The sequence below is a fragment of the Gossypium arboreum genome, chromosome 2 (assembly GCF_025698485.1).
Source record: "Gossypium arboreum isolate Shixiya-1 chromosome 2, ASM2569848v2, whole genome shotgun sequence".
Taxonomy (NCBI): domain Eukaryota; kingdom Viridiplantae; phylum Streptophyta; class Magnoliopsida; order Malvales; family Malvaceae; genus Gossypium; species Gossypium arboreum.
Window position 1 is genome coordinate 39,120,185 of NC_069071.1, and position 16,685 is coordinate 39,136,869.

Sequence of the window (16,685 nt, forward strand, 5' to 3'; positions counted from 1 at the left end):
TTGGTGAGAAAGTGTTTCTGAATGTCTCGCCCTGGAAGAAAGTGTTACGTTTTGATAGAAAAGGAAACCTCAATCCCAGATTTATTGGACTGTACAAAGTGCTAGAAAGAATCGGAGCTGTAGCGTATCGCTCAGCATGACCTCCGGAACTTGATAAAATTCATAATATTTTTCACGTTTCGTTGCTTCGACGTTATCGTTCGGATCCGTCACATGTTTTGACTACAGATGAAATTGAGTTATAGACTGATCTAACTTATGATGAGGAACTGATAAAGATTCTAGCTCGGGAAATTAAAGAATTGAGAAATAAATCTGTGTCGTTAGTTAAAGTTATTTGGAGACGACATGGAATAGAGGAAGCTAATTGGAGACAAAAGAAATTATGAAAAATTAATATTCGAACCTTTTCTCTGGTAAGATTTTCGAGGATGAAAATTTTTTTAGGGTGAGTTGTAATATCCCATTTTTCAATGGTGCTAGAAACAGTGGATTCAGTACCACAATTCTGATATGTGAATTTTTTTATTGTTTAAGTAATATTTGTGGAGTCACATTTAGAGTCATTAAATTTTTGGAAAAGAAATTTTAACGTTAGTTAATTGAAGAAAAGGATTAGACTGTAAAAGTCACAAAAGTTAGTAATTATTGAATTAAATTAATTTAATAGCTTAGTTATTCAAAGAAAGAAGATTTATGATGCGATTAGTCCATTAGAGATGTAAATAGACGGTTAGTGGCCTTTTTAAAATGAAATTGTAAGATTATGATTGAGGGCAAATTCGTGATTTAATAAATGAAATTTTAAGTAAAATAATAAAAAAACTTGAATCATCATCTTCCACAAGTGGTCAGCCGAAATTGAAAAGGGATAAGCACCATTTTATGAATCTTAGGGTTCGACCAAGCATTTGATGTATGCATGTGACTAATTTTTATACCATTTTTTGTAATTTTTATGTTTTTGTGAACATTACAACTAGGTCCAGCTAACCCAGACATCCGTTTTTGAAACTGTTAAAGATTTTAGATGTTACCATTGGTAAGTTCTTGATGTTCATGATGTTAAATAATAGATTTGAGTTATTTGTTGTTGATTATGAGTATTTTATAAAGTGGTTTGTGTTATTTTTGAGTAAAGGATTAAATTGGTTAAATGTTAGAATTGATAGGGAATTTTTCTGAATTTAGAATAAATGTGGGCTAAATATGGTAGGGTAAAAATTCGACTAGCAAGTTATGTTATAAAGTTTTGTTAATTTTTTATTTTGAAGGTAGGGACTAAATTGTAAATGATGTAAACGTTTAGAGAAATTGTGTAATTAATAAAAAATTAAAGGTCATATGCATTATATTAAGCATGAATTGTATGTTAAATTAATAGAGGATATTTACTTATTATTTTAGATCAAGACTTGAATAAAAAAGACAATAATCGTGAAAAAAGAAAAATTATAGAGTAGTCCCTGCTGTGAAATTGGGAGTGACCGTAGGTACGTTCATAGTATTTCAATATGAAAATATATGTTTCTTGTGATTAATTATCATTTTCTGGTTATTAGTAGATAATCTTGTGAAAATTCAATAGATAGGGATATATGGTTGCAATATACAACTGAATATGTATGGAAATATACGATTGATGGTGGTATCTTGATGATTTCTTATTATGAAAGTGCTTATAATTAAAATACCATATGTGTATGAAAAATAACGAAGTGCCTCTGAATTGATATAATAGAAATAGAATTTTGGTTTTTGTCCGGTCAAACTTAGCAATTGTGTAGGATACGATTGACATGTCAATAAGGTTACTATGTGCGTTTGTATGGGATTTGCATTCTGGTGCCTCTGTTTGCACTTCGATGCCTCTGATCGCACATTCGTGCCTCTGTCTGCACTTCGATGCCTTTGTTATACATCTATAATGCCTCTGGTGTGGTGTAGTTACCCGAGTCGAGTTACTTAGTTCATCAGGCTAAATGTTAATGTATAGTTGACTTGTGGATTTAAATGTTAATGCATATTGAAGATATTTAAAAGTGTTAAATGTTCAATGAAATATTTGTTTATATATGAGCATATTTATATTGATGATATGCTAATTATGGAATTGATAAGTTATTTGTGATGAGGATTATCATGTTATACGTTGACATGTGATCATGAACTAATGAGATTTGTGAATGTGTATTTGGTTATCAGAAATTGTATGTTATCTCTTTATATTTTTTATGACAATTAAGGTAGGTTCAGTTTGATGACCTAAACTATGAACTTACTAAGCTTCTTAAACTTACTTGTTCCATTTATAATCTTTTGTAGTTGTCTAAGTTGTGGACTGACTAGACGGATCAGAAAAAGGCCACATTATCCAACTATTTAGTAGTTGTTATATTTCATTTTGGGATGTGGCATGTATATATATAGGTGTTTTGTTGTGAATATGTAAATGTTATTCTATAAAGGTTATGTTAGTGAAATGGTTATTTTGAAGGTATGTATTTGATATACTTAGGTTATAAGCCTTAAGACTATGATTTAGGTCATGATGCCTATAATGATAACTTGATGAAAGTGCTCATGTTTGTGTCATTTTGGTTGAAGTTTGATTATGAATAGGAGGTAAATGTCATGTGTTCTTTTGGTTATTTGAATTAATAATCTTTAATTGCGATGCCTTTGAATGACATATTGGTTAGGCAATATGGATGAAATTTTAGCATGTAATTGATGATTTGAATGTGTTTTTGAACCTAAGAATTGATATAGATATGGTATGTCTTGCTGTGCAAGGAATGGTGTATGAGATTGCTTGGTTTACTGGTAAAAAATGGTGCACACGGCCTAGGACACGAGTTGTCACACGACTGTGTGCCACACACTGTCACCATGCACGACAATGTGTAATTATTGATTTTAAGTGAAATATCCACATGACCTTGCACATGGTCCGTGACATAGCCGTGTGAGCCAAAACAGATTGTTACATGACCTGCGACACAACCGTATGACCCAACTTCGAATTCACACACGGTTTGGCACATGACTTGTGACACAGTCGTGTGACCCTATTTTGAATATTCACACAGGCGAACACACGAGCTAGGACACGACTTTGTGTCCAGACTTCAAATGTTCACACGGTCTTGGCTTAGTCACACAGTCGTGTGACCTCTATTTTGAAAATTTTAATTTTTTCTAAAATTTTCTATTTTGTTCCGATTTGATCCTAGATCATCCTCAAGCTGTTTTTAAGGCCTCGTAAGCCCATTTTAAGGCCCATAGGTGTATTTATATCATGAATTAGTCTATTTGTTATATGTTATAAATTATTTGTATAATTGTTCTAAAATGAAGTGAAATGTTCTGTTCTTCTCGGTAACACTCGTAACTCTAATTCGGTAATAGAGACGGGTTAAGGGTATTACAAGTGTTTCAGGCAATCCCCATGTTTGCAATGTCTTATTTTTTACTACCCAATTCTTTTTGTAAATAACTTGAAGTGGTTATTGCTAGATTTTGGTGACAAAATAAAACTGGATGAAAGGGTTTACATTGCTGTTCTTGGAACTCACTATATTCTAAAAGGGGATAGATGTATGGGTTTCCGAAATTTAATTTATTATTAAAGCAAGGATGGCAACTGATAGAAACTCCAGACTTTTTAACAGCCAGATTACTTCGAGCAAAGTATTATATGGGTCTAACTTTTTAGATGCCCCATTGGGTTTTAACCCATCTCTGATTTGGAGAAGTATATGGTGTTCCAAAGATCTGCTAAAATCTGGTCTTGGGTGGAGGATTGGTTAAGGGTTATCAATTTTGATATGGGAGGATAATTGGCTACTGGGAAGGAGTGGAGCACAAGTTAGTTCGAGTAGAGTTGAGGGATTGGAGTATTTGAATGATTTGATTATCCTAAATCCAAATTGATGGGATAGACAACTAATCTATTCAACATTTCTGGTGGAAGAAGGAAATAAGATTGTAAGTATCCCTCTCCCTACTACAAATCAATTCGATAAAGCGGTTTGGATTAGAGAAAATTCGGGTACTTATTTTGTCAAAACTGGTTATAAAGCCCTTTTAGAGTTTGAGTAATTTGGAGCAGTTTAATTTTAAGCAAATTTGGAGTTTAATGTGCCTTGCAAAAATTCGCATTTTACTATGGAGATTGGCTAACAATTTTCATTTTAGAAGAATTTTGCACGAAAATAATTGCACACGCTATCAAAATTGTAGTGAATCAACTGTTCATGTTGTGCGAGACTGCACGTTTTCTATGCAAGTATGGTCAAAGTTTAATTATCGATGGCCAAGTTATGTTGCGGATTTGAATTTTAACGAATGGTTAAATTGGTTATTCGTAAATTCTGCCAGTAATACTAAAGAGGAAATCGCCATTACAATATGGGCAATCTAGTTTGCCCACAACAAGTTACTTAATGATAGAAAAACACGAAGTGCGAAGGAGGTTATTACCTTTATTCAGGGATAGGGTAGGGATTATAGGGAGATGACTGGTATATTGAAACATCCCAAACCTTGAGTCTTGATTAAATGGGAGCCTCTGCCTATGAATTGGGTCAAAGTGAATGTGAACACTGGGTTTTTTGAGGCAAATCATTACGTAGTATTAGGGTTTCTAATTAGGAATGATGATGGAAATTTAATGGGTTTGAGATTCAAAATGCATAACCTTGTTAAGAAGGTGGTGTTAGTCGAAAAAATGGTTGTTTTGCATGGTCTTCAGTTCATGAGGGATATGGGTTTCTCGAGAGTAATCCCAAAAAGTAATTCAAAAATGGTTATTAGGAATCTCCAAGCATCTATGAAGGATTATTTAGAGATGAGACCGATTACCTGGGATGTGTTATGGGCTAGAATATTAAGTAGAAATAAGGAGGGTAAAATGTCAGTTTAAGCGGTTAGTTGTAATTAAACAAAACAGTGCGTAGAGAATTAGTGAAACAGAGTGTTTGATGGTAACAGAATGAACCCACGTTCTTTTGCTGTTATTTTCCTTTTTAAGTTTGAGATGTATACAGAAAAATAATTTTGCAAAGTACACAGATAATTCAGAATTCTCTCTTCTTAATTTAGAATTCTCTCTTCCTCTCTGTTCTTCTTCTTCTCTCTTAATTTTCTTATACTTAAATTTTGATAACGCAACAAAGTTATCAGAGCTTTTTCAATCCCTACAATGGCCAACGATGGTGTTTTAACTCGATTACAGAAGAAGGTGGGCAGCATGCAACAAGAAATTTTCAAACTACAAGAAGCGATGTTTCATTTAGAAGCTAAGATGGACACCAAATTTCAGGAGTTTAAGGAGGAGTTTCGTGGGGACTTACAGGCGTTGCTGGGCCAATATTTTGGTCCTCCACCAATTGGATCTCCTGGTAACGGTGCCACAGACAAGGGAAAAGGAGTCTTAGGTGCTTCCCTTGAGTTTTTACCTAAAGAGACAGAGTTTCCACAGGCGCTAGTGGATCCTAAACTGACAGAGGCAAGTAGTGTGCACCGATAGAATTAGTCATATATGGGTGGCACGTCGGTAAAGACCAGTAGGCTTGAATGTCCTAGGTTCGATGGCAGCGATTTTAGAGGATGGTGGACTAAATTGGAACAGTAGTTTGAAGCTGAGGGTACACCAGAATCTAACAAGATTTGCACGGTTATGCTAAATTTGGAGGGACGAGCACTGGAATGGCATCAATTTTATTCCCAACATAATGGTGATCTTCAAATATTGTCATGGCCAGCCTACATGAAGAGTCTACAGGATCGTTTTGGGTTTGGACAGTTTGGCAACCCCATGAAAGAGCTGGTGAATTTGAAACAACAAGAAGAAGCACATTCTCTGAAAGTTGAAAGTAATTTGTACAAAGCAAGGTCAGACTATCAAGAGGTTCTTATTTTTGAGTCATCAAGCTACGGGAAGGTGCTTGTTCTTTGTAACACCCCAAACCCGAGACCATCGCCGGTGTCGGACACGAGGGGTTAACAAGCCAAGTTCACATGTTTTGCCCACCAATTTGACATTTCCAGTCAGGCTGGAAAACTGCGTCACTGTCGCCTTAAAAATCATATCTCGAGTTTCAAAACTCGGAAACTGGTTTCGTAAATTTTCCCTGAATTTAGACTCATATATCCATCCATGGATTTATTTCTAGGATTTTTGGTCGGGCCAATTGGTACAGTTTATTAGTTAAAGTCACCCATGTTACAGGGATCGACTGCTCTGACCTTCGCGCGGTATAACTTGAATATCTCTCTGTACAGGGCTTTAATGCTGGTTTCGTTTGTTCCTAATGAAACTAGACTCAAAATTGAATCTGTACATATAGGGTATGTCTCCTAATTATTTTTGGATAATTTATAGTAAATTTTTAAAGTTGCGACAGGGAACCCAGAAACTGTTCTGGCCCTGTCTCACAATAGCTTTAATATCTCTTAACATGTAACTCCTATGACCATTTCGTTTCTTCCATATGAAAATAGACTCATCAAGGTTCATTTACATAGCTTATTCACTATTTAATTCCATTCCTACGAATTTTGGTGATTTTTCACATTCGCGTCACTGCAGCTGGCAGCATCTGTTTTAAGGTAGGTCTTACCTATTTGGTAGTCTCCATGAACCAACTAGTCTTGCCATACATAGGTTCATATATGATCATTTTAACCATGCCAATGGCTGATCATATGACCAACATTCCCATTTCAAGCCATAGCCACATCATGACACCAAATATATACATACAAACCACAATTATTCTAAGTTCATGTTTCCTTTTGAGCCATTTTCGCATGGTCGTACATACTTACATCACAACATATTTAACAAACAAGGGTAGTCCTATACATGCCATCTCAAGTTCAACCAAAATTTATACCAAAATGGAGGCTTGATAGTGTGGATGACTTGACTTCAACGATCCCAAATCCGATTGCTTGAGCGAAATCTAGAAAAGCGAGAGCCAAAGCAGCGGGTAAGCATTTTATGCTTAGTAAGTCTCAAGGAATATAATCAACTCTAATTACAGCAATACATTCACATAACCAAATGCATCATTTCATTAATACACATTCTTACTTCACACTTCATCATTATATAATTTCACAAAGTATCAATCAATTCAATAACTGAAGTTCATTAGTCGATTGAGCGAATGTTGCTCAAACATGTCGACTTTCCAATGCACATATAAACGTACCTCATTCTTTGGGCTTTTTGAGTGTACTCATTGAATTTATTACAGCAACCAACACTCACCTCCAGCCCAAGATTCTTCGGAACATAACCGGATATAACCATGTGCACAAATGCCTTGGTCTTAGCCGGATAGAATGTCTCGCACGAATGCCTTGGTCTTAGCCGGATGTAGCCACTAGCACAATTGCCTTGGTCTTAACCGGATATAATTTCCAGCATAATTGTCTTGAGTTTAGCCGGATATCATTCAATTTCCATGAACACATACATCAATTATCATTGGACATACATAATTCATTTTAGTTACTAAGGCTCAAACGCAATTATAGTCACAAGCATATTCGCCTTGGGACTTAGCCGGGTAGAATTCAAATACTCATGCATACATAATCAATAATCAATACACATCCATACTTTATTTCACATAATTCAAGTAGGGTCACTTCTTGAGGACTTACATCGGATGTTGTCGAACGGCTTTTTCGGCTATTCGATCACTTTCTCCTTCCCCTTGTCCAATTGTGGCCCTCTAAGCTCTTGAGCTAATTCAAACAAATTCAATTTATTAAAACCTCATTGTGCTAGCTTATGGCTGAATATGACAAGGAGTTTAAATGGTCATATGGCCACCCTTTAGCTTGAATACACAATGGTCATGCACATTTTATACTACATCAAGCAATTCAATACAATTTATTCGAGCATCAAGGAAATGCTAAGGCCTTCAATAGGCTACCCAAGGCGAATATTCATGTACATGTTGAGGTCAATTTTGCACTTAATACCTCACAAAAACAGCATGCAATTTACTAATTAATGCTTTGCACATTGTGGCCCAAAACTTATAATATAGCATCAAGCACTTATATGTGTGCTAGGCCGAATTGTGCTTGCAATTTCACAAGCATTCTTCCACATCTTCTTCTTTAAACCAATATATTCATCACTTAGTTCATAACCAAAACATAATGTGCAATCATATATATGCATATATGAGCATGGCCGAATTTCAAGGTGTCCATAGCCATCCAAAACACAAATTTTAACTAACATGCAAGAAGCATGAATCATGCTCAAGAATGCATCTTTTTCAACTTCAGTCATGATAAAACAAAAAAGAAAGCTCAAAATCTTACTCATGAGTAGACAATCCATCATTGCATGCATCATCATCAAGCTTCACACTTAGCATGCAATGGCTTTATCACCATAACAACTTTGGCCAAATGCCATTTCCATGGCATAACAAAGATTTGAGCCATGGCTAACATGCACATCAAATTAGCAACCAAAACATGCATGAAACTCCCAACACAACCTCATACATACCTTACTCTTGTTGCAAGTTTAGCCAAATTTCCTTCTAGATCTCTTCTAAACAAAGAAAATGAAGCAAAAATCCTTCCTTCTTCCTTAGTATTTTCGCCAAAGAAGAGAAAAATAGGTGAACAAAATTTTTTCTTTGCTTCTCTTTCACTCACGGCAAAGGGGGGAAAGATGAGCAAATTTTGATTTTTGTTTCTCTTCCTACATGCTTAATTTTTTATCATTTATCACATCATGCATTAACAAAACATGTCATAACATGTCTTCCTTGCCCATATTCCTTGTCATGGCGGCCACTATACCATCCTTGGGGAAATTTGACATGCAAATCCCTTATTTTTGCATGCATGCTCAACTAGTCATCACACATTTCCCCATCATACTTTCAAAGTTTACTACTAGGTCCTTTCTAGTGAAATTCACATTTATAATTCTAAATTGAAACATCAAAATGTCATACACAATTTAACACATATCATAGGCATCAAAATAAATTTTTAATTATTTTTATGCCTCGGTTTTGTGGTCCCGAAACCACATTCCGACTAGGGTCAATTTTGGGCTATCACATTCTTGATGGTATAGTTCAGCTGAATAAGAAGGATGTATTTGCATATCGAGAGATGATAACTCATCTTCCCCTTTGCTCAGTTCCATCTCCTAAAACTGTTCTGGTTGTGGAAGGTGGTGATGGTGGGGTTCTTGCAGAGATTTCTCAGCACAACTCTGCTAAGCACATTGATAATAGATAGGATGGTTATAGAGGTTTCTAAGAAGTTTTTTTCCAGAACTGGCTACTGGATTTGAAAACTCCCGTGTTTGTTTTCATGTTGGTGATGCTGTTGAGTTTCTTCGTAATGTTCCAGAAGGGACGTATGATGCAATCATTGTTGATTCATCAGATCTTGTAGGTCCTGCTCAAGAGCTTGTAGAGAAACCATTTTTTGATACGTTAGCTAGAGCTTTAAGGCCTGGCAGTGTCCTATGTAACATGGAAGAGAGTATGTGGCTTCATACACATCTAATTGATGATATGATCTCTATTTGCCGTGAAATATTCAAAGGTTCTATTCATTGTGCATGGGCGAGTGTTCCAACATATCCAAGTGCTGTGATTGGTTTTTTGATATGCTCAACAGAGGGGCCAGCAGTTGATTTTTTGAATCCCATTAACCCTATTGAAAAGTTAGAAGGAGCTCATCAGCATAAGAGAGAACTTAGATATTACAACTCTGAGATGCATAAGGCTACTTTTTCGTTGCCTTCATTCCTAAAGAGGGAGCTCATATTATTGGTTGATGCTTACGATACAATAGAGAAAGAGCCAGTCCGAATTGTGGATAGAAGGATAGTCAAAAGAGGGAGCACATCTGTTACAGAAGTTCTAGTTGAATGGATTGATTCTTTTCCTGAATATGCTACTTGGGAACATCTCCACCTACTTCAGGCCAATTTTCCTCACTTTCATCATTGAGGACAAGGATTTTTTTCTAGGAGGCAGTATTGTTATGGGCTAGAATATTAAATAGAAATAAGGAGGGTAAAATGTCAGTTTAAGTGGTTAGTTGCAATTAAACAAAACGGTGCGTAAAGAATTAGTGAAACAGAGCATTTTGATGGTAACAGAATGAACCCACATTCTTTTTCTGTTATTTTCCTTTTTATGTCTGAGATGTATGCAGAAAAACAGTTATGCAAAGTACACAGATAATTCAGAATTCTCTCTTCTTAATTCAAAATTCTCTCTTCTTCTCTGTTCTTCTTCTTCTCTCTCAATTTTCTTTTACTTAAATTTTGATAATGCAACAGGATATAAAGAATCTAGTGAGGGGTTTCGCATCTTGTCATTTCGAATTTGTCGCTAAAGAAGGAAATACAACGGTGTATGCGATGGTACCTAATGGAATGAAGCGCTCGGAGGATTCCTTTTGGGTAGAGGATGCTCTGCTTCGGGTTTTGGAACTGACTGATCTAAACCGTCGTTTCCACCAACCGCTGTAGTTGCCTCCCTATCTGTTCGAAGTTCTCAGTTGAGAATGTTTGTCACTCTAAGCGTTGAATCTCAACTCTCTTCCTTTAGTTGGTGGCTCCGATTGCCAATCTTGGTAAGGTTTTTGGCCGTTTTGGGTTGCTGGTCACTGAAGGGTTTGGAAGAAGCTTCTAGATGTGTTTTTGTGCTTTCCTTTGTTACTTTACTGTCTCTAATTTGTTTTCCTATTTGACTTTTTGTTGGGTGATGTTTTGCTTTTGTTTGGTTTGGGTTTTGTCTTAACATTTATTGTGTTTGGGTTTTGTTTGTTATTTGTTTTGGACTTCCAGGTCCAGTTGAATCAAAATGGACCGTATTTCTCAAAAAAATTATTTAAAGCTATTAAAAACAATTTAAATATGTTTAAACCAACTTAAATTTGGTTCTTTAAATTTGTCTAAAATTATTTAATTTTTAAATATATTCTTAAACAATTTAAGTATATTTAAAAGACGAAGTCATGCCAAATGTCATAAACATGTCAATATTAATTTTTTAAAAAGAAAATTTATTAATTTTATAAATGAGACCATACAATTTGGAAAAAAGAAAAAGAAATCAGATATTGTAATCTTTTCATCACTATTTTTGAAAATAACAAATAAATATACTAATAAAATAGATATGTAAATTGAAAAGAAAGAGATATGTGGAATGAATGAGTAAAAAAAATAAAAGAAAAAATTAGTGAAAACGAGAAAAAAAATGGACAGTAACTAATCCAAATACTAGCATCGCGGCTAAACGAAATAAGGGAAAAAAGTATATTGATTGGAGAAAGAAAAAGTTTTTGTGAATACTATTATTTATCTAAAATCTTGTAAATATATATCATAGGAAAGAAAGAAACAAATATCATAAACATAAAATAATAATTTTTTAAAAGCATTAAATTAAACATTTATTCAGTTCTAAATAATAATTATAATAATAATAATAATAAAAGAAGTAGTAAATCACTTATTTAGAAACTAAGGAAATTATTTCGAAGACCTTAATTTTTTTCGTAATTATAAGTTAAAGGTCCAAGTCTAACACCAATTTTCCCGTTACAATGCTTTGAAAAACCGAATAAACTAGAAAACAAACCCTCAAAGCCGAAGTCATTAATTATAAAACAGGACGAACAATGACATCATCCAGAACAGGACCGCAGATATGGCCATAATCTTCCAACTTTGTATGGTAATAGGCACTGAAAAACGTAATCCTGGTCCTAGCAGAGATGGCTTGGAATCTAAAACTTGCAGTCTTGAATCCACCTTTCCCTTGAGATACGTATGGGACCTGGAGAGTTTCCTTGCCAGCAAATGCTTGAACCATCATGGATCCATGGCAGCCGTTCTTGGCATCTCCGACGGTGAATGTGAGAGTGTAGAATTTGTTGGGAACGGTTCTGATGATTTGGGCAATGGCACTCTCTCTTCCGGCAACCAGTTCAACGGCGAAGAGTCCCGACGGAACGGAGAAGTGCTTTTTGTCAATGTATTTTACTGGTTTTAGGGACTCAATTATCCAGCCAACGAGTGGGGAGATTCTGTCTAGCTTCTTTGGAGGCAGGAGGACCCCTGTTGAGAAGTTCTTGAAGGTATGGGGACCAGTCTCAAATCCACCGTTTTTAACAAGGTTACCTGCTTTCAGTGGAGGCAGTATGTTAATACTGGGGTTAAGTTAAAAATTAATATAAATATATAAACAATTTATTTAAAAGAAGCAAATTTTACAATAACAATCTATTTTTAACATATAAACAATTAAATCAAAATAAGATTTAAACATAAAAACAATCCAAAAAAGAATTAATTTTTTTTTAAATTATAAAAATATTAAACTTTTGAGAGACCTGCTTATATTTTTTGGAAGTTTATATAATGGGTTAAAATGTAAAAAATTTTAAACCTCGTCCCGGGCCTATAGTAGGCTCCCCCATTGCCTGCTTTCAGAGATTAAAACCATAATTATAAACGACCCCCAGCAATATTGTTTCAACAGTACTGCACGTCGATCGGAGCATAAGTTAAAAAGTTTGGGGTTGGAGTATAAGTTAAATATTACCTCTGGTATATGTTGCGGGAGGCATTAGTTTGATTGCTATGGCATCCAATAGAGGTCCGCATGCAGGATCTTCTTGAATCCCAGGTTTATGAAATGTGACCATCACAATTGGAGCTATTGCCTTGAAAGCCAAAGCAATGGTGTCGCCTCCATCAGTGCTATAGAGGGTCTGAATGGAGATGTCGGTGGTCTGACCAGGGACAGAAATCCGCAGCACCTCATCTTGAGCACAAGTCCTCGTGGCACCAAAGGTGAGAGAGTAGACGTACCCTGCTTTCACTTCCACCTTCTGAGAGATGGAAGCCTCGTTGCCAAGCCTCGCAGCATGGGCTCCACGAGGGATGGCAAAGTAAAATCCTCGAGGTTGAGGACCCCCTGACACAAACTCCACCAGCCCCTTTATTTCCCAGCCTGGCAGTGAGTATTTTCCCACTATCACTGTGTTGTTTAGATTCTCTTTTTTGGGTGCTTGTTCAAAGTTACCATTGTTTAAAAATCCTGACCATTGTAACCAAGAGAATAATATAGTTAGTTACACCCGTGGTACAGAACTACAGTGAGTAAAATAGAAGAAGAAGTTAATGTGTTTTAGGTATACTATTTACCATCATGGTATGGCCGCCGAGTGATTGGAGTAGGAGAGCCATTGCACAGAGAGAAAATGACAGCGAAGCAAATAGAGAATAGCCAAGCCATTGAGTTGGTGTAGAGTTGTTTAAAGTAAAGTAGGCATTGAAAAGGGTCAGCGACTGTTATTTTTATACGCAAAAGGAGAAAGGAGTACGAGGTGAGAAACACAGAATGGGAAGGGGTTAAGGGGTAAGGGTACCATGTTAAAGTGGCACCAATTTAGCCGTAAGAGGTGTTGCTTTGTCTCTCTATTTGAAAACCTAAGTTTCAATTATTGTACGCTTCCATGGATGTGTTGGACCTCATATGATATGTTTATTTTTAAGAAATGTTTATTTTTTAGAAATATATATTAAGAGTTTGATTCTATTTTATTTTATTTTATTTACTAAAAAATAAGTAAATTAGGCTATATACATTAATTAAAAAGTAAATTAGTTATTTTGTTAAAAATTCATCCATTTATATTACTAAAAATTGGTCTATGTACATTAGTATAAAGTACATGTGGCACGCCATATATAATTACTTAGTAATTTTTTCAATCATGCCAATTTTTAAAAAATGATTAATTTACTCTTTAGTCTAATATACCAAGATTAATTTAGTCATTCTTTTAATAAAAAATAAAATACTAACTTAATTCTTAATATTTTCTCATAATTCAAATTTGTTTCAAACATTACACAAATTCTTAAATAAAGTAGAAAATGTAATAACCAAAACTCAAACCATAAAGCTTAAAAAGTCAGTTTAGTATTATTATTAAAGGAATAAAAAGTCAGTTTAGTATTATTATTAAAGGAATCACTTACTCCTTAAGAATAGTGAAAAATTAGTATTTGTTTACATCGGGTGCACATGTACGTGGTGATTATGGCGGGATGATTCCATTCTCGCATTTGAAAAACCAATAAAATGGAATTTGATTAATCCAAATATAAAGTAAGCAGTACAGGTTTTCGTACAAGCTTTGACTTTTTATAAGCCATGTGCCGATCTCCGAGCTCCCGTAAGGCCACACCAATGATTTCTTTTGTTTATCCAATTAAACTGTTAGTTTTTTTTTTTTCGATAAATGGAACCCTAAGATTTATAACATTATTTAGATTGGTGGCATCAATTAACTTAAATAAAATAAATATAAAAATTGATTGAAGGTCAAATCATGTTATTTTTGTTTACGATTCAGTCAGTGATATTAGTTTAATCAAATTTTCAATCAAATAATAAATAAACTATGCTAACTACAATAAAAGAGTAATAGTTAACCTCCAGATTTAAATGATAAAGATTCAATTTTTCTCGCTCTCCTAATTTACATGTATAGAAAATAATTAATAAATTATTAAATATGTAATTTTTGTAATAAATATTTTACTTGTTGAAAAGTCAACAAAGGTAGGAAGCAACTTGTTAAAAAGGTGAAGCAAGTTGCACCGAATGTTGAAAAGTTGAATGGGATAATTGCAATTTTGGTCCCTAATTTTTTAGGCCATTTGCAAGTTAGTCCCTGAACTTCAACTATAAATAGGCCTTTTCATTTTTCATTTCAACCATCCCAACCAATCTTTCTCTCTTAGTTTTCTCTCTTCTCCCATTTGAGAATTCTTAAGGAATTCTATTTGTTTGTAATATTTTGGAGATAGTAAAGTTATCATCGGTGTTAGTGCAGGGGCGTAGGTATAATTTACGAACCTCGTTAAAACTCTTGTGTTCTTTCTTGTCCTATTTTTCTTTCAATATTTGAGGGTATAATAGTAGTATTTAATTGTGCTATTAAATTACTATAAAGGGATATTCGACTAAGGAAAGACTTGGTATTTAAGAGATCCTTGTGATCCACCTCTCTTCCACAGGAATTGAACTTTGTGTGATTTTTTAGTACAATAATTTACACGCTTCCGACCCTATTGAAACAACAAGTGGTATCGAGCGAAGGTTAATCGTAGTATGCTCTGTGGTTGCGGTTTAAAGCGATCTTCCACATCGAAAAGATTTCCTTAGGTATATTGAAAGATTATGGAGAAAACGGTCGGTGTAGGAGCTTCAACATCGTCCATGTGGACAAGACCGACAATTGCAAATGCAAGATTGGCCGTGGAGATCTTTGATGGCACGGGCCATTTTGGTATGTGGCAAAGTGAGGTTCTAGATGCCCTTTTCAGCGAGGTCTAGACATTGCCATTGATGAAGAGAAACTAGATGATGTCAGGAGAAAGATTGGAAGGCGATCAATCGGTTGGCATGTGGCACAATTCGATCATGCCTTTCTCGAGAAGAGGTATGCTTTTTCAAAGGAGACTTCTGCAAATAAGTTGTGGGTGGCACTTGAAGAAAAAATTTTGAAGAAAAACAGTCAAAATAAGCTCCACTTGAAGAAAAGACTGTTTCGCTTCACTTACGTCCCAAGTACCACAATGAATGATCACATCACCAAATTTAATCAGTTAGTCACTGATTTGCTAAATATGGATGAGACATTCAAAGATGAAGATTTGGCTTTGATCTTTGTTGGGGTCACTTCACGAGGAGTTTGAGTTCCTAGAAACTACTCTACTTCATGGCGGGAGTGATATATCTCGGCGAAGTGCATGCGGCCTTATACGATTATGAGCAGAGAAAGAAGGACAAGCAGAAAAACTCAATCGAGATCTGAAGCTTTAGTAGTCCGAGGTCGTTCATACACTCGGAAGAAAACTCAAAAGGGAGATCAAAGTCAAAGTCCAGACTCGGGAAAGATGAATGTGCCTTTTGTCATGAGAAAGGCCACTGGAAGAAAAATTGTCCAAAGCTGAAGAATAAGGGAAAAGCTGCTGTAGATGCTTGTGTTGCAAAGCATGATACCGGTGACTCGAATTATCACTTGGTTGCATCATCATCGTCGTTCCATTCGGATGAGTGGATATTGGATTCGGGTTGTACCTATCATATGTCCCCTAACCGGAGTGGTTCTCGATTTAGTAGAACTAAATGGAGGAGTTGTTTATATGGGCAATGACAATGCTCAGAAAGCTGTTGGGATAGGTTCAATCCAATTAAAGAATCAAGATGGATCAACGAGTTCTAGCGATGTTGATGCGTGCCCGGTTTGAAGAAAATCTCATCTCATTGGGAGCCTTGGAATCCAATGGTTCGGTTATTACTATGAGAGATGGGGTTTTGAAAGTGACATCTGGCGCACTTGTGATATTGAAGGGCATCGGGAAAAATAACTTGTATTACTACCAAGGTAGTACGATTATTGGAGCGATCATTGCGACTTCGGTAACAAAGAATTGGACTCAATGCGGTTGTGGCATATGAAGTTGGGACATGCCGTGAAAAATCCTTGCAAATTCGGCAAAGCAAGGATTGTTGAAAGGTGCAAAGGCTTGCAAATTAAAATTTTGCGAGCATTGTGTTCGGGAAAGCAAAGAGAGT

General features: G+C 35.4%; 1 protein-coding gene and 1 pseudogene across 1 annotated transcript; one reads left to right on the top strand and one right to left on the bottom strand.

The window, feature by feature from the left end:
• Positions 1–5,206: 5,206 nt before the first annotated feature.
• LOC108466184 (spermidine synthase 2-like) lies at positions 5,207–10,022 on the top strand (annotated as a pseudogene).
• Positions 10,023–11,557: 1,535 nt separating this feature from the next.
• On the bottom strand, positions 11,558–13,507 carry LOC108466782 (protein DUF642 L-GALACTONO-1,4-LACTONE-RESPONSIVE GENE 1-like). Its single transcript, XM_017767149.2, has 3 exons — positions 13,238–13,507; positions 12,633–13,130; positions 11,558–12,208 (listed from the first exon to the last, which is right to left on the bottom strand). Exons 1-3 carry the CDS (start codon positions 13,326–13,328, stop codon positions 11,688–11,690), a joined length of 1,110 nt encoding a protein of 369 aa, XP_017622638.1. The 5' UTR covers positions 13,329–13,507; the 3' UTR covers positions 11,558–11,687.
• Positions 13,508–16,685: the final 3,178 nt, after the last annotated feature.

Bases quoted from the DNA above. Each gene is read 5' to 3' on its own strand.
- LOC108466782 (XM_017767149.2), bottom strand. From the start codon at position 13,328: ATGGCTTGGCTATTCTCTATTTGCTTCGCTGTCATTTTCTCTCTGTGC. The intron at 13,131-13,237 runs GTAAATAGTATA...TACAATGGTCAG, and splicing joins TCGGCGGCCATACCATGATG to GATTTTTAAACAATGGTAAC. The intron at 12,209-12,632 runs GTAATATTTAAC...CACTGAAAGCAG, and splicing joins TCCCGCAACATATACCAGAG to GTAACCTTGTTAAAAACGGT.